At 39.7% G+C, this 17,624-nt stretch overlaps 2 protein-coding genes across 7 annotated transcripts; one reads left to right on the top strand and one right to left on the bottom strand.

Moving 5' to 3' along the window:
* The first annotated feature begins 2,395 nt into the window (after nt 1-2,395).
* slc45a1 (solute carrier family 45 member 1) lies at nt 2,396-11,701 on the top strand. 6 transcript variants are annotated; one of them, XM_044349540.1, is made up of 10 exons: nt 2,397-3,047; nt 3,695-4,135; nt 4,267-4,359; nt 6,005-6,229; nt 6,428-7,323; nt 7,419-7,572; nt 7,694-7,870; nt 8,026-8,231; nt 8,531-8,653; nt 9,955-11,701. In XM_044349540.1, the coding sequence occupies exons 2-10, from the start codon at nt 3,715-3,717 to the stop codon at nt 10,045-10,047; spliced, it is 2,388 nt and encodes a 795-aa protein (XP_044205475.1). In that variant the 5' UTR covers nt 2,397-3,047; nt 3,695-3,714; the 3' UTR covers nt 10,048-11,701. The 6 variants fall into 6 exon arrangements, with proteins under 6 accessions (XP_044205471.1, XP_044205475.1, XP_044205474.1 ...); XM_044349539.1 differs by having other exon boundaries at nt 8,531-8,756; XM_044349536.1 differs by having other exon boundaries at nt 2,396-3,047; nt 8,531-11,701.
* si:ch211-222l21.1 (prothymosin alpha) lies at nt 11,045-13,804 on the bottom strand. The gene is made up of 5 exons (XM_044349543.1): nt 13,601-13,804; nt 12,909-12,989; nt 12,390-12,453; nt 12,085-12,158; nt 11,045-11,932 (listed from the first exon to the last, which is right to left on the bottom strand). Exons 1-5 carry the CDS (start codon nt 13,649-13,651, stop codon nt 11,861-11,863), a joined length of 342 nt encoding a protein of 113 aa, XP_044205478.1. The 5' UTR covers nt 13,652-13,804; the 3' UTR covers nt 11,045-11,860.
* Between the last annotated feature and the right edge of the window lie 3,820 nt (nt 13,805-17,624).

Here is a 17,624-nt window from a genome sequence, read left to right as displayed (position 1 = left end):
GAGCGCAGTGTGGTCAGCGGAGGCGGGGCATATTAAGAGCAACTTGCAGCACGTGCACCTCACCACTACAATCAACCCAAGTTGTAATTTTTCTCTATAGAGCAGTTATCCTGTCTATTTGAGCGAATTGTTTTCTTTAGTACACTCCACATGAAACATTTGCTCACCAGGTTTAACATGAACTCGAGTGGTCAGTCACCACTCGAGTTCAATATTTGAAAATATTATTTTTTATGCAGGTTGTGTAAGATATAGGTGAGCTCAAAGGTGAGAAGATTTATTGCAGTGTTTGCTCACTTTCCTGGCTTAGATTTGTGTTAAATAGCTGTTTGTTTTGTCTTACTTGTCGCCTGATGCTCCTTTTATGAAAACCATTGATTGAAAGTAACTAATCAGGCTACATTTACTCAACTAGCCCACTTCATACTTCTACTCCACTTCACTTCAGAGGGAACTATTATACTTTGTAATACGCTACATTTATCTGACAGCTATATTTTATATACAAAACATATGATCAGCCTCTATAATGTGATCCATTGTTTTATGTTAAACTACCCATTAGTATTGTTAAAATAGCTCCACCAACTACAACAGTAAGATGCTATTTATTTAGTAATAATAATTCAATAATATAATATACAATGATTGTTTTCATTCTCAGGGGGCCTTTTTTGCATAACAAGTGCTTTTTACGTTTGCTATTTTAAGTATATTTTGCTGATAATATGGCTGTACTGTCACATTTTTGAATGCAGACCTGTTACATGTAAAATTATTTCTTTTTGTTATGCTGCTTATGTTAAGGATCTGAATTCTTTTTCCACCATGACACCATACATATAGTCAGAAGTATCTCTGGCCCTGTCTACTTTTGGTCAGGTGCTTTTTTAAGGCCTCTTGAATTCAAATTAAGGGAAATCTTGACACTACAACACACGTTTATATATCAAATAACAGTGTGCCTCCAGCTTTTCAAACTGTTTTGGAAAAGCCCCCTCCTGTTTCAACATGTACAAAGAAATGTTTTTTAAGTTCTGTGTGGATGAGCTAGTAGTTGGTCTGTGTGAGTGTGGTTATTAGGGGCTGGGTAACCTCTGGTCAGACTGAGATTAGGGGGATAGTGGCAGATAAGGTGGAAGGGAGAAGGGAAGGAAGATTTACTTTAATGTATTTTTTTGTTTCCTAACTGGTTCAGGAAAGGAACAACTCTTAATACATATATGTATCCATGCACATGACTGCACCTGTATGTGTTTTCACCCTCTATTTTAAATACATTAAACATTTTCAGCACTCAAAACAGAAATAATTTCATAAAAATGTGGTCACAAAAACATCACCCTCGTGGTTCAACGACTATGAATTGAATATATCTGTCCCAAGAGGTTGTTTCTGCCTCTCATATCAGAACCTGCAGGCCAGATTATTTTACTACAAGCCAATTAGCCTGCTATCAGAGGCAGCTCTAAAAACCTGTAGGGACCAGTGTGTCAGTACTAATTTATCCTAATATACAGCAATTTATACTATGATATGAATTCTTCTGAACCTTTTGATGTAATTAGGCTGTTTTTAATAGGATAGAAAATTAATGTCAACTTCAATAGAATATTTTACACACACATTAAATACACTAGTGGAACAAGTAACCTAAACACTATGAATGTAGAATGTAGAGTCCTACATTCAGTGCACATCACCATCTCCTTATAGATCATAAGTTTAATCTATTTTATTATTATATAATATATTATTCCTTTATTTTACAGTTCAAGTTACAATGTATATACTGTAAATAAATCCTAAATTTCAATAATTCTTGCATGACTTGTACTTTGTGTGGTTATAGCTTTGATTTGCACTAGTTACCTATAATTTTACATGCATAACACAAATAAATACAAATAATAGATAGCATTTTTTAAATTTTATAACATATTTTTTTGTGTATTGTTGAACATCGTGAACATACAGACATTCAGTAGTTAAATAGAAATGTGCATCCTTGTTCAATTCAAAATAGAATTGTTCAAAATGTAAATAAAATATAAGAAATATGTAAAATAAATAACCACTTATTATGAGATCCTTACATCATAAACAAATAATATCCAATAATAAGTAAAGAATAATAATGAAGGACAATATAAGTTAATCAGGGGACTCTTCATAGTACATCAATGTAGGCACATTTTTCTTAAACACAAGTCTTTAAGTGTTTTTTTCAATCTTTATTGAGAAAACATTCAAATATGCAATCAGTGCAGACATGTGTTCAAGATAAAGAAACAAGAATATCAATTTAAATAAATAAATAAAAAATACTAACCTTAATTTAAAAAGAAACAGAATTGGGATAAATACACTTCATTAATATAAAATTATGATTAAAAAAACATATGTTACTCTTCTTTAAAGAGTTCATTGTACAGTTTGACAGTTTTATTACTTTTCTAGTGTTTGTAAGTTTGAGAGTCTTAATATATTCTTTAAATTCACATAAAAATCTAGTGAAATTGTTATTTTGCATTTATATATGTGAAATTTACCATATAGAGTCAATAAGTTTACAATGAATTCAGTGTTATATTTATCATGTTCAAAATGTGTAGCCTAATGACATTTTTACACTCAATTTTAATATTATAATTCGTTTTGTTCGACATATAATCTTCCTTTATAGTGTCCAAAGAGTCCAAAAAATAACTGAATGTATAAAAGATTCTGGTTCATCATTGTTAAAATTACATTTGGTTTCAACATCTAAAAACAAAACAAAGCGGTGCTGATGCTGCAGGGAGGGGCGTGACGTCACGGGAGAGACCGGGAGGAGGAGGAGGCGAAGGGGGAGAAGAGAAGAGGGGGAAGGAGAAGGGACGGAGGAGAGAGCGGGGGGATGACTGCGTTAAAGGAAACGAAACAAACAAACAAAAAAAACAACAATCATGACTCCTGTAATCCATCCTACGGTTTTTATAAATCATAATGGCTGCTCTGTTTACCTACACAGTGCGCCGCAATAAATGACGAGCCACCCCGATAAGGTAATTATCATCTTTGACGTTTCAATCTGCACGCCTTCCTCATCTTCTGACTCATTTAAGTCGACTGTGCGGTCTTCACCTTTAGTACCAAATGTCAAGTCGAGGATAATATCGATGATTATTTGCCAAATGGAATAAAAAAAGCAATCGATCGGCTGCGTGGCAACATAAAGGATCTGTTTCGGTCAATTATTTCATTTGAATTTGAGCGATAATGATGCGTTATCCTTGTAATTGTCTTGAAAGCCATCATTGTAACTCCCAGCAGGCTCCGCTGTGTCCGATTTGAGCTTCCTCCATGAAAAATTAAAATGGAAACAGGCTTCATGAGAGCGGTGCCGCATACTACACTGCTGTATTCAGCCACGCCGAGCACATGGGCTTTGCGCACAACACTAACATGCGCATTGGTTGCAGTGCGTCGTGCTCATCATTTCTGTGCCATCGTTGCTGTCTGTTGGTCACTGCAGTGTCCTCTTGGTAGCACTACATGAACAGCACTAAGTTACTCACATGACTGTTATGCTTGTATGCTAAAAACTGTGATGATCTTGAATGACCTCTAATGTTAAAAAAATCAACCCAAGACAAGTTTAAATCATAACTGACTTCTTTTTAAAAAAAAATCACCTTTTCATATGCTGCAGAGTAAACTGGCTTGAGAGAGATGTCATCTCCGGGGATGGACACTCCCAGTGACCCCCTCTTGGCCAGTCCTGGAGGGAGGTTATCTACAGCTCAGGAAGGTATCTGGAGGAGCTCGCTCCCCAAAACTGCCAGCTTCCCGACGTCCACCACTCGGCACCTCAGTCACCGTGCCAACAACTTCCAAAGACAGCCAAAACGTAGGAAGCTGATAAGACCTTCTCCACCTCCGCCGCCCAACACCCCCTGCCCCCTGGACCAGCTGGACCTCAGTGAGCTTCCCCCGAGACGCACCTTCCAAGAGCTGCTCTTCAATGGCTGCATCCTGTTTGGTATCGAATTTAGCTATGCCATGGAAACGGCTTATGTGACTCCTGTGCTTCTACAGATGGGCCTACCTGATCAATTCTACAGCTTGGTGTGGTTTATAAGCCCCATACTGGGTGAGTACAGGAAGAGGAGATTACCACCTGGTGGGCAGTGGTATTTGATGGATTGTGATTTTGAATCGCAGTTATCTTGTGCAGCACTTGCTCTTTGGAATCTAACTTTGTCCCTTGTCTTTGACTTGAAGGATTCCTCGTTCAGCCTCTCATAGGAGCGTGGAGTGATCGCTGCACATCCCGGTTTGGGCGAAGGAGACCATTTATTCTTGCCTTGGCTATAGGTAAGAAATGTACTCCAGTTTTTTAGTACCGCACTTACATAAAGTTAAGGATTTGAAAGAGACACATTAAAAAAGAAGAGTGAAAACTGACACAACAGAGGCTGAGACATCCTGACTTTTAGTCCCTAATATGGGCCAAACAACAAAAACACCAGATTCTACATTTCCCGCAATGAAACTCTTTAGCATCGTTCATTAGACCTTTCCTGCTTGGTAAATGCCCACGTCTTTCTCCACACCTTCAGTTTGCCATGCAGGCTTTCTGTAAAAAACATGTTGAAAGTTAGCATAATGAATTATAGGGAAAAATATTTGCCCAAATATTATTTAAAGTCCCCCTTCACTGCTTCACTGTGCAGAATGATATACTGTATGTGCAGAGTTTGACACTAGAAGACTCTTTTCATATTCATCTGCTGAATGGGGAAAATTTCTCTGTGCTGATCTTAAATCTCAGTTTAACATACATTTCATATGTCTTAAAAATGTCTGGATCTACATCTATGTTTAAATTAATTTTGTTGTCACGGTCAGACAAAAGTTATTTGTAAATGATGTGCCTTCTTGAAGGTACTTAAAGAATGTTCCACTTTTGTTTAAGTAGTTTATGTTGAACTTTATTCCAGCTGGGTTCCTTTGTTCTGTTATGATCATATTGTATATTTTGTTTATACTCCATACCGTGCTATCATGGTCTGAAGTCAATAAATAAAAAAATTAAGAAAGTCGATTTTAAGCCCAAGACAAAACATCTGGTTTGTCAAGTTAATTTCTCAGACTTGACAACCCTCCCTTCTGAACCTGAAAAGTCATTACATATCCATGTTCACAAGCTAGATATATATTATACTCCCTACAACTAGTAATTTGACTAAAAGTCGTTAAGGGCCCCTTTAAAAGTGAATACGTGAATGATTTTTTTTCCAGATTACGAGGATGTGTACTGAAATTAAAAACATATTGTTTATACTATATACTAATCATCGTAGTATACTGTTCAAGCATTTAGTATACAAAAAATAAACATATTTAACCATTTTACACTTACAGGAAATTATACAATATGTGTGACACTGGATGTCGATCAAACTGTGACTTTGGGATGTTTCTGCCAGTTAAACTTTACAAAGAAAAAGCTTAAAGTGTTTCTTAAAATTGACTTTTTTTCACAGCTGATATTTTGACTCATCGTTGTAGGAAAAGGCTCAGGTGATACTAAAGACATTAACGATGGCTTTGGTGTATTCCAGTGTTCCAGTAAGCCATGACAGTGTGACTGTGAGTCAGCATGCACAATACCAGGACCCTTAAACTGAAGCAGCCGAACAGAATTCAGCCATCATTAATTTTATTATGTACGCCTGTGTTTTTCCTGCTGTGTCATATCAAAATGTCTTCTGTGAAAAGGAGCTATTTAAAACTTTTTTTTTGTTTTTGTTTGCACTGCATTGTGGGAGAATAGCATCCATCAACAGCACTCTCAAAAATTTACCATATTCAGTATGCATAGTGTCTGATCTGAATACACTTAGTTTTGTTATATTTCCAGTATGAACACAAGACATAACTCAGAAACAGTTTATAATTAGTATGTAGTATGAATTTGGGACACACTGTTTGTTTCTTCTTCTGCTTATCTTCACAGGGGCGTTGGTCGGTCTATCCCTGGTGCTGAATGGGCGGGACATTGGAAGTGCACTGGCTGACACGGCATCAAATCACAAGTGGGGAATCATCCTGACAATTTGTGGTGTAGTTCTGATGGACTTCAGTGCTGATTCAGCAGACAACCCGAGCCATGCGTACATGATGGATGTGTGCAGCCCAGAGGACCAGGATCGGGGCCTGAACATCCATGCGCTGCTGGCAGGTAGGAAAGAACTTAATACATTCACAAAGTCATTGTTACTTCATTATCATGCAGTGCAGCATAGAAGATGACAGCTTTAATTTGTGTTCTTTCAAGATAATTTGGAGAAGACCGAGCTGAAATTAATCTTAATCACAAGACATTGCAAAAGGTTAAATAAAGAGGGTTTTCTTTTTGTTTCTTAATCTTGTTATACAGGACTGGGAGGTGGATTTGGCTACATCGTAGGTGGCATCAACTGGGACCAAACACAATTCGGGAAGTCGATGGGAGGTCAACTACGGGTCATATACCTGTTTACGAGTATCACATTAGTGATTGCCACCGCCATGACTCTGATGAGTATCCCTGAACGTCCCCTACCAAAGAGCCAACCGAACAAAAACTCCAGCAAAAAACATCTGAAAAGCCCCAGCCTCCCTCTTCCTCCCTCTCCCCCTGTTGCCCCTGGATCGGCTCTGGGACTGGATGAGGAGGACGAGGACGGTCTTTACGCCTATAATTTCCCAAAGCCTCACCCATGTAATCCTGACCCTCTGGCCCATTCTTGCAGCGCCAATGCACGCCTCTGTGCTGGCCTCACTAGCCCCATATCGCCCCTGAGCCCCCTCACCCCAAAATATGGCAGCTTTATAAGTAGGGACAGCTCTCTAACGGGCATCAATGAATTTGCCTCCTCTTTGGGAACCTCCTACATTGACAGTGTGCTCATAAATTGCTACACAGGTCAGCAGACACCACAGGCCCTGGCGCCCAACTCCACCACCGCACCCCTACCTCCAGGGGACTCCCCGCCTCCTGACGAGCCGGCACAGGGGGGCAGCCATGCTGCAGGACAGACCCAGGCTGATGTGGTGTCTCATCCAGCTGGGGAAGTTCAGGAGGCAGAAGAGGCCCAGCCTGCGGGAGATGCACAATCTCACGGAGCATCTCAGGTCACGGCTGGGGCTCAGACTGGCGCAGTGTCACATCGTGGCTCTAGTGCTGGTATCCTGAAGCGACCCCAGAGTCTTGCACTAATGGAGGAGCCCATGGCGACCCAGATTGTCGGGCTGGAGAATGGACGCAGAAGAACAGTGACCTTCAGCCAGCAGGTCAGACACATTTTTGGAAAATAACAAAAGCTTTGTATTCAGTAGTCACCACAGCATTTAAAAATTCAGTGTCTGTTTTTTTTTTTCTGATGAAGGTTGCAAACATTTTGCTGAATGGGGTGCGCTATGAGAGCGACCTGAGCGAGAACGCTGAGACAGGAGATTCCCAAATGTCAATGAAGCTGCTGTGTATAGCCATCTATAGGATGCCTCCATCTCTGCGGAGTTTATGCACTAATCATTTTTTGGGTGAGAATAATCACCTTCAAACACATTTTGTTTTGTAGCTATAAAACCCTGCAACACCTTAAAAGTTATCTGTTTTGTATTTAATTTTTAGTTTGAGTCACTACTTCTCACTATGCTCTAGGCTGGCTGTCCTTTGAAGGCATGCTGCTCTTCTACACTGATTTCATGGGGGAGGTTGTGTTTGAAGGAGACCCTAAAGCACCCCACGACTCTGAGGCTTACCAACGCTACAATGCTGGTGTTAGCATGGGCTGCTGGGGCATGTGCATCTATGCATTCAGTGCTGCTTTCTACTCAGGTAAGCTTCTCTGGAAATTACATCATGGCCTTGATGTTAGTGCTGCTCTTGCCAGGGAAGAGTAATTTCCTACCCTTTGTCTTCCTTTTCTTGCCACGTACAGCTTTACATTTGACTCCTCTGTTTCTCTCTGTCTTTCTTCTTCACCTTTCCAGCCATATTGGAGAAACTGGAGGAACGTTTCTCTCTTCGCACTCTTTATTTTTTTGCCTACCTGGCGTTCGGTTTGGGCACAGGCCTGGCCACTCTGTCCACCAACCTCTACGTGGTACTTTCTCTCTGTGTCACCTATGGGGTGCTCTTTTCTTCTCTATGCACGCTGCCTTACTCTCTGCTGTGTGAATACTACCAGAGCCCTCAGGTCAGTCTCTAGATATGTGCAAGTTTGGCATTCATTTTTCTAATTTGTAAGAGTAATTTGTGGTTGCTTGATAGTAATTTTCCACAACTATCTTAAGGCAATAATTTGACACTTTTGGTTATGCGCTTATTAACTTTCTTGCGGAGAGTTAGAGAAGATTGACACCACCCTCATGAGAGTGGTGTCAGTTTTCTCATCTAACCCTCAGCAAAATATCCACACAGTTTTAACACTGTAGTGATTTGAGGTGCACTACACATATTAAGCAAATAACTAAACTCTTTCTCTATGTCCTTCAGTTTTGTGGCTCATCAGAGGAAGGGACCAGACGAGGCATGGGGGTGGACATCTCTCTGCTCAGCTGCCAGTACTTCCTGGCTCAGATCCTGGTTTCTGTGGCGATGGGACCTCTGACCTCACTGGTGGGTGGGGCCCAGGGAGTGATGTACTTTGCAAGCCTGATGTCATTCGTGGGCTGTCTGTACTCCTCTCTCTGCGTGGTGTACCAGCTGCCCCCCCCTGAGGGTGAGCCCCCCGAAAGCGAGACCCAGCCACTATTGGTGCACATTTAGAAAAGCCTCTTAATTTACTTTTACCTCACACACTCAAACGGCACACGCGCCCACGCTATCGCTTAGTGTCTGAGTGTGTTGACCTTCACCGCACTGATAGGACAAACACACTGTACATCCTGCCGCACACTGTACAGCACAGTTCCATATATTATTTCACAGCAATCAGCACTGCTCTTCTCAGAGCTAGACAGACAGACAGACAGACATTGGCCACTGCTCTAATATGTGTACATGTGTTCATACAGTGTGTGTGCCCATGCATTTTTTCCCAACTTTTGCAAGTGAATGTGTGACCTTTTTGAATGCAGTGTGGGACACTGTGTGTGTGTGTGTGTGTGTGTGTGTGTGAGTGTGTGTGAGTGTGACTGTGAATGACCTCTGAGTTCAAATAAGGCTAAACCGTTCTTGTGTCTGATTCTTTGCTGTAAAATCTTGCGTCATCTTTTCTTGCTTGTTGGTGTTTAGGATAGAAATGTTAATCACTACGTACATGCTAACCACAGCTTTCCCTTCTTTTTTCTTCCTTTTATCAGTTGCCTAACGTCTGCATGAGCTGCAATGTAATCTCTCAAAGCCTTGTGTTAATGTTTTGTTTTGGTCATACGGCCAAGGAAATGTCTACCTGCCTGTTTCTCTGAGTTAGCATAGCAGCATCACACCTTTAGGCAGGATTTTCTGACTAAATGAATGTGCTGCCAGGGACCATTCACACACAATTTTAATGTACCCATTAATTCAAGAGCTCAGCATAATTTAGCAAACAACATACTTGATATTTATGTGAGTCTGAGCGATGTGCATAATCACAGTTACAGTCTTGAAGGGCTTCACATTGTCCACATTTTTAACAGCAAATAGACTTTCCACACAATCCGCTCATCACTACACTTAAATTCAAAGTTTGGTGCTGGGTGACTCTTAATCAAGTCCCAAGTATGAGTACAATGCCAATTAAGTACTTAATCAGCATAGAGCCATGACTAATAGGATGACACACACGCGCACACAAACTTTCAAAAACACAGAGAAATGTGTGCTGGTGGCTAATTCTGTCTGGGCCCTCACTAAGCCATGGACAGCCCTGTGAGCTGTCACCCTACTCCTGGCCATGCCATTGTAATAATGACAGTGATTCTTGTCATTATCAGGAAGAGGAGAAGTTGAAACTGGCGTGTGAATCAGCATTCAGTCGGAAACCGAAAAAAACAGAAGAAGAGCAAACAGAGAGAAGACTCATGTGAACTTTGGGTAACCCTGAAGGTGGACAACATTGAACTGAATTGAACTTTGGGGTTTCGCTGAGCCAGCAGCAAGAGCTTATTGTCATCAGTAGGGTGCATGCTTAAGATAGTAGGCTTCTGCTCCACCATGCTCAGTGTAGTGTGATGCCCTTATAATTGAGTTAGTTCGCCAAGTTCCCGAGGGAAGAATCAAACATCATTCCTTCATCCATCCTAAAAAGCCATCTTCATTAGCAAAAATGGTACATATAATTGATTTTTTTTTACCTCTGTCGTGCCATGGCAAACAGTAACAGTTGTCTGATCAGCCTCAACACAAGCGCGATGCTTGACTTCAGGGCTTCAACAGCAGGTTGAACTTTAGTATAAAACCTGTTTTAAGCCTTTCATTGTGACTGTTTCATTGACTGACTCACACAGTGAACACCCCAACATTACGGTGCCAGTCATAATCGCTGCCTCAGCAGAATGTCAATATTTGCCTACTATTAAGCCTCCTGAACTGGATGCACGCCATGCTCATGTTTCTGAGGAAACAGTTACTGTGTGGATCATGCTGTTGCAGCTTGCTTGAAAAAAAAAAACAAAACACATTGAGGTTTTGTGTTATAATGGTACCACATATTGCTCAATATTAGCAGTGTTACTGTAAACGCTACTTTTCTTCAGGATTCAGTTAAAACTAAAATTATAATTTTGCCATTTTGGAGTCCCGTGTCAATTCTTGTTATAATTTTACCACTTTACAGCCACCACCCTGGTTGACTTGCACAATAATGACCTGCAATTTCTAACTACACCTCATGGGGGAGCCAGGACACATAAGAAAGCAAACATTAATTCTGTGCACCGTTTTCCATTATTCCTGTTCCTTCCTGCATCTTAGCCAGCCATTTTCCATGTTCAGAAAAATTGGGTCAAGTGACATCTACTTACAGTCATGGATTTCAGAAACACTTATGAGCTTGAAACAAGTAAAATGCACACAAAACAGATCTTAAGTAAAAAGACAATTTATTTGTTAATCAGAATATACAAAGCAGTGGCTGAAGTAACCAAATGTCATTCTGGTTCTGAAAAAGGCAGTCTTGGACACAAAACTGGGCTACCCAGCCATAACATAAAACTCATTGAAAACGTAAGAAAAACAAAGTATAAATGGTACAAACTTGCGTGGAATGCATACAGAACAAATGACCAAAGCTTTAAGATTTAAGAGGGGTTAATTAACATTGCAAAATCCTGCCTCCATCAAACAGCGTCAAGCGATCTTGTGGAGGCGCAAGACAGAGCCCCTTTATTCATTTGCACCATCTGTTATGTTAACAGGGCAGCCAAGCCAAGGATTAACTAGCAGCTCAACACAAAAGATTATGCCTCAACTAATAATGCTAACAACTGTCCATTAGCCCCTGCTTAAAACTTATCTTTGGTCCTTTAAGTGAATCTGAGAGGTCAACATGAGCCTTGGAGGTGAGCAGCTGCCTGTATGTATGAATCATCTGGTCAGCACTGACATAATAGAGATTGTGCTTCTAACATACTGATATAAAACCTCAAGAAATGAAAAAACTGATCTCATAGTGTGGCCCGATTTGTACAAGTAGAAAAAAAGCTCATTTTAAAGACCAATAAATAACATTTCGTAAAAAAAGGAGGCAGGGCCACTATGTTTCAGGACTCCAGTGCAATGTGATAACATGGGAGCAAACAAAAAGAAATATCTTTCAAAGATACAGAAAGCACAAGCTCTACAACACGATGTTGACCAGGCTGGTAGGACAGTGCTGCAAACAAGTAGCAGGGCAGAGATCTAAGCCTCCACTTCTGCCTCTTTTGAATCTCCATTTTCCTCTGTCTTCTGCTTTTTTGTCTCCACTTTCTCCTAATGGAAAAAGAAAAATATTTCAAACTCAATATCAAAGAGGTTCAACCAACTGGTTAATAGATAAAAATGAGTAATTCAGCTCAACAAATTACAGAAGTGTGTCAAGTGGAATTTCAGAGATTGTGTACTGCATGCTGAGGACAACTCACCTCCTCCTCCTCAGCAGCACGCTTCACAGGCTGTGCATCAGTCTCCTCAGCAGGGGGCGCATCCTCTGCATTCCCTGTAAGGACAGTTTGTCACTTCAGAAAATACATCTTTCACCCTCAGTGTAATTAAAACAAGATTTACATTTACCAGATCAACACCAATATGGACATTTTAACTCAAGGCCACACACGGGAAGAACATTTACAAGACAAATAAGGAGAAACAAAGTGACAGAAACATGAGATTGGTTTAACAAAAAGTCTACTAATGGAAAAAAAAGCAATATTGCTCCATATCAATGTACCATCTCCATTCTTGTGTTCCTCCTCTGCCTTTTCTTCCACTTTGTCACTGTGATCAGCACCGTTCTGAATAAAGAGAAGGAAATGTCAGTCCACTAACATATTTCACAACTGAGCTTTTATTATGTGAGCAACATTGTAGGATTATGGACATTATTGTAAAGGGAGAAAACAGTCAAAACATGGAATCCCAAAACATAGTTGAAATAATCCTCCCACAGCCTTACATGTATGGACTCCTCTGGGGACACTTTAGAAAAAGGCATATTTGTGGAGCCCTTATTACCTCCCCAGAGGATTAACTACCAAGCTCTGAGAAAAGAAAAAAAAACCCTCAGTCAAGAGGAACCAATGGAGACGTCCAAAAGCTTGCTAGTTAACATCTGTGCCATTTCACAACCCAAACAAAGCACTGTGTGGAGAGCAGCTGAACAGAAGGGGGAGGCGGTCGCAGCGACACCTGCATGATGAGGGGAGCTAAGACAAAAGGCCATGAGGCTTTCTCCTCGTCTCTAACTCACTGTGCCATTGGCAGGTGCGTCTCCGTTGTCGGTCTTCTTCTTCTCCTCCTCCACCACCACTTCTTTCTTCTCCTTCAGCTCCTACAAAATAAAAGCATCCCCACATTCAATGCGACGCTCAGCAGAGTTTATTCTGAAGGGAGACGCGCAGCTCACACGTCTGGGTTTAATTAAAAGAAAACATGATTAACACATCTGTGATAAAAGTCTAATTGGAGATAGTACGTGTGAATATTGCACGTTCTCATGCCAATCCGTGCGCGCGTGACGTTAATGTAACTTAACGTTCACGTTACTGTGGCTTCCCGCCCACAGCTGCAGCTCTGCTTCACCAGCTGTATGCTGCTTTGTCTGCTCTACAACACATTTTTAGCAAACCACATCACATACGAAAAATTTCCCGGCAACCAAAATGTAGCTGCCGACGCTTGAAATTACAAGTAACTCACACTGTTGGTGCGTAATCAACGACATTTCCGTATAACGTTAACAGTCATTTTAAGTAACACATTCATTAGTTTTAACTTTCAGTACCGTTAATGGTAACGGCTGCTGTTAGGGAAACACCACTGCTTTCTATCCAGAGTTAGTCAACTAAACCAAGTGTTAAAAATAATATAACAACTTTTAAAGTTCCTAAAATCTTTTAACACGACGGTTCAACTGAAATAAAAAAATTGAATGAAACGCACCTTGGCTGTAACCTCTGCAGTTGCGGTCGTGTCAACAGCTGTGTCGGCCATGGCTATTTTACTTTAGATAACTGTATTCCTGTTCAGAAAAAAAAGATTTTTTTAATTTCTTGGCTCTTTGCCTTCGTGTGAATACACCAAAGACTCTGAGAGAGAAATGATGTCTGCCCGTCTCCGCTTTTCTCTCGAGCTCGTTGTAAGTCCACTCTCGTTGGATACAGCAACACAATCCCGCACACGATTGGACAATGTCGACCACCGGAATATTTGATTGGAGAATCATCGTGTCATTCATGACAAATCGTCCCGCCTACCGGCTATCTCGTCGTTGATTGGTCAATTGTTTTAAAGCGCTGCACTGTGATACTAGAGTTTTTTTTTTTTTTTTTTTTTTACTCTCCATCAACTAGCGTTTGGTTTTCACCTTTAATCTAAACAATGGATGTAAGTGTGCCGTTGTTAAAGTTACAGGTTAATAATCTATAACACTCTGCTGACGACTGAATATCAATCTTGAGTAGATAGGTTGGAAAAGTTTATGAACACATGTCCACCACGGACTGTATCTTTTTTTTCTTTTTCTTTCTTTCTTTTTTTTTTTTTTTATCTTAGCGCTCTTTCTCTGTAGGGAGATAGGGTATCAAATTACAGGCAAAAACGGAATAATGTGTAGATGTGACAACCATGCGGCCACTCCTCCTTTCTATATTTAACTCTTGTAACAAAACGTGTTTTCTGCTCCAGTGTGCCACTCTTTCACTTTTTTACCAGATCTGATGAATTGTGTCACACCAGTAAAAGTGCAACGTGTATGTTAATTAATGATTATTCATATTATGATTAAGCCACTCCTGATTTTAACACACAACTGTTTAAAGAGGAACAACATACCTACAGAGCCTGAGCTAAACAGCAGACAAATCATATCCAATTATTTTAGATGACACTGGCACTTAATTGAAATTGGAAATTGTTTGTTGCTTATGAACTAATAAATGTCAGTCATCCTTATTGCGTTTTCTACTGAAGTAATTAAGAGATCAATCTATGGAGGAAACGTGTTATCTATTTCAGGCTATATTTGCTACAAAGAAAAGGAATAAGTCCTGTGCCATACACTGGCTATGGATAGACCAAGCAATAAACATGTCCCTTTGGGATTTGTGAGTCAGTATGGGGCACGATGTGTAGTACAGTGTGTGTGCCTACAGTGTGTTTAAAAACCTTTACAGCATGCATTAAATTACAAGTATTGTCATTATTACATTACTAAATGTGAAACAGATTTTTTATTTACATAGAAAGTACAGTTTTGCAGATGAGAGGCTGAACAAAATATATGTCTGAGGTAAAGTCTAAATAATTGCACACACTAGAAGTAACCTTGTTTTAAGCATGTGTGCAAAAAAAAAAAAAAAAGAAAATTAATTGCATTCCCACATTGAATACAGTAGGCCTATGTGTGTCTTAGGGCATTGGATGATAGATAATTTGCCAGATCTCACAAATGCTACTGACATACTACAACAGTTTTTTGTCTATTCATATTTCATGTATATTCCGGTGATTAACCATAAGACAGAAGACACTTTATTGTCACTGTATGCAATACAACAAAATCTTCTGCAGCAACCCTCAGAAAACAGCAGCAGTAAGAACACTGAGGGAATTAATAAAAAAAGTAGAATAAAATAATTAACGATGAATTATTAATGATTTAAATGTAATATTTTTGTTTAAATCACAAAAATATCATCTGTCATCTGCAGTCAAAAATTAGCCTTTTGGCTAAATGTGAAACATTTAAATTATATTGACATTAATCAATGTGTGCTGCCCCTTATAAATAAATGAATAATGTAAGTAAATTAAAAAGTAATATTTCTCCAGTAAGAAAAGGATAAAATAAGACATATTTCCTTTTCCCATTTTAATTAGGAAGCTTTTGGTCTTGTTGAAATAGTGTTGTCTAATATCCCAAACTAGCTGTTTTTACTCTCCCTTGTTTGAGGTGAACTTTCTTTGTCATGACTGAACTCACTCATCCAACTGTTAAACCAAAGGAAGTGGCAACACACATGTTTGTGGGCCCTGCACTCAGTAATTTAGGCCTGCATCTGGACAGAGCCTCACTGTCAGTTACAAAGGAGAAAAAACATGTTTTTGTTATCGCAGATCAAATCTACATTTTGTGGCCTACAAGTGAATTCCTTAAGTTTCAACAAAATCTTTTGACCTAGATCAACCTTATTTGCCACGCCTGCCATTGTTTCCAACCACACATAACTATCATTCATTTTCATAAAATGTTTGTGTTATGAAGTTATCAGATAGCGGTTAGAGTAACAGTGTAATTTCCACTTAACTCCAATTTACATTACATATTTGCATGTGTGCCATGTGCTCTGGATTTCAAATATTTTTCTAGACAGTCTTACTCATGTTTTACCCTGAACTTGTCCCAACACACCAAAGCAGGATATCTTGACACAAGTATTTCTTCAGCCTCTAATTTTAGGGCCTCATAGGACCTAATCCTAACCGCCTCAGTTATCTTCTCCCTGCCATGCCACTATTCAAGCCACTGATTTTGAAGAAGCCTCCAGGCCCTGTTTAGTCATTCACATCACATTCAGAAATATAATTATGAAGACTGTAATTACATGCAGAGATCAAAGGCTTGTGTCCCAGTGTAGTAGCTGGTTACTTTGAGATTTATTTTCCATTTCATATAAGGATGTTTTTTCATTTAAGTCCGCTCTGTTCTAATATGACCTATTACCTGGTAACTATAACAAAGATATATTAAAACATTTATTACTTTAATTTTATATACCAGAGTCTCTGATAGATCATGTGAATGACAAAAAAAAGTCATAATTAACAATAAAGAAAAGGTCAGATGATCACATTGACTCATCAGCTTTACATAGTGTGGTTGAACAGTAATACAATATAGACATTAAGCAGCAAATGAAAGTCATTTATCATGTCACTGCACGTGTTGTCAAAGACTCATCTTGGCATTGCAAGTGCTTCCGTTTTATGTGGGAAATGAAGACCACGTGAATACGGTCTGAACTGAAGCAGACATCCTCAATCTAATGGCCTTGCTGTGTACAGAACCTACAGTATATCCATGGGAGGAATAGTGAAGTACACTAAAAAGCAGTAGAAGGCATTACTCACTCTTTTTTCTGTAAATGGAAAATGGGAGCAATCAGAAAGAGGGGGAGTGTCTGTGAGATAATTTCCTGTCTTTTTTTTTTTTTTTTTCTTATTTGCTTACCTCAACATGTTTCCATGTGCCACAGATCTTTTGAGAAACGGGCAGCCTGTTCATGCCGCAGGTAAAGTATAGGTGAACCAAAGTGTGGTAGTAAGCAGGACAGTCAAAGAAGAAGAGATACAATTCATGTTGTATTTTTTATGAATTCCTTATGCACCAAAAACTAGAGTGTTTACCACTCTTTCCACAAGTAGGAAATGGAAATTTTTTATGCCATTAAAAAATTATGGGACCACAGACAGGAAAACTGTACAAAAGAAAAGCCTCTTTGTGTTCACAGTGACACATGTTTGAAAGTAAATGAAATATTTTGCATCAGTTTCTATGGCCGGGGGAGACATCTTTTTGAGTATCAAACTGTTCTCCACTGTGCTAACAGGTTAAAGGATATCGGATATAGGATGGGAAGTATAGCACCTTTATTTCACCTCAATTTCTTGGGGACAAAGGACTGACCTGACTTGTGGAATGTCAGTGCTCCGGGGTAGAGCAAAGTGGGGCCCATCAAAGAGCAGAGGTCAGGATTAGGCGGGGGAAGGGTCCTGATAATTGGAGGAATTGGTGGGTGCAAGCTGAGCTCTTTTGTTTTGAACAGCAGTGTCCTGCACGGTCTGGCTGGCTTTCTCTGGTTCTCAAGCAAGTTCTGCAGTATAGAGGGACAACATATAGTTGACTTCTCACTGGGACTCTTCAGTCAAATGCACAGCGAGGTAGAATGTGTGCTTACATTATTTA

Source organism: Thunnus albacares, chromosome 4, assembly GCF_914725855.1.
Source record: "Thunnus albacares chromosome 4, fThuAlb1.1, whole genome shotgun sequence".
In the NCBI taxonomy this organism is placed as follows: domain Eukaryota; kingdom Metazoa; phylum Chordata; class Actinopteri; order Scombriformes; family Scombridae; genus Thunnus; species Thunnus albacares.
The sequence above is the reverse complement of the archived record's forward strand: the minus strand, read 5'-3'. Positions and strand labels throughout refer to the sequence as shown.

Bases quoted from the DNA above. Each gene is read 5' to 3' on its own strand.
- slc45a1 (XM_044349536.1), top strand. From the start codon at position 3,715: ATGTCATCTCCGGGGATGGACACTCCCAGTGACCCCCTCTTGGCCAGT. The intron at 6,230-6,427 runs GTAGGAAAGAAC...CTTGTTATACAG, and splicing joins CATCCATGCGCTGCTGGCAG to GACTGGGAGGTGGATTTGGC. The intron at 7,324-7,418 runs GTCAGACACATT...TTTCTGATGAAG, and splicing joins CAGTGACCTTCAGCCAGCAG to GTTGCAAACATTTTGCTGAA.
- si:ch211-222l21.1 (XM_044349543.1), bottom strand. From the start codon at position 13,651: ATGGCCGACACAGCTGTTGACACGACCGCAACTGCAGAGGTTACAGCC. The intron at 12,159-12,389 runs GTACATTGATAT...CTGTCCTTACAG, and splicing joins GGAACACAAGAATGGAGATG to GGAATGCAGAGGATGCGCCC. The intron at 11,933-12,084 runs GTGAGTTGTCCT...TTTTTCCATTAG, and splicing joins GTGCTGCTGAGGAGGAGGAG to GAGAAAGTGGAGACAAAAAA.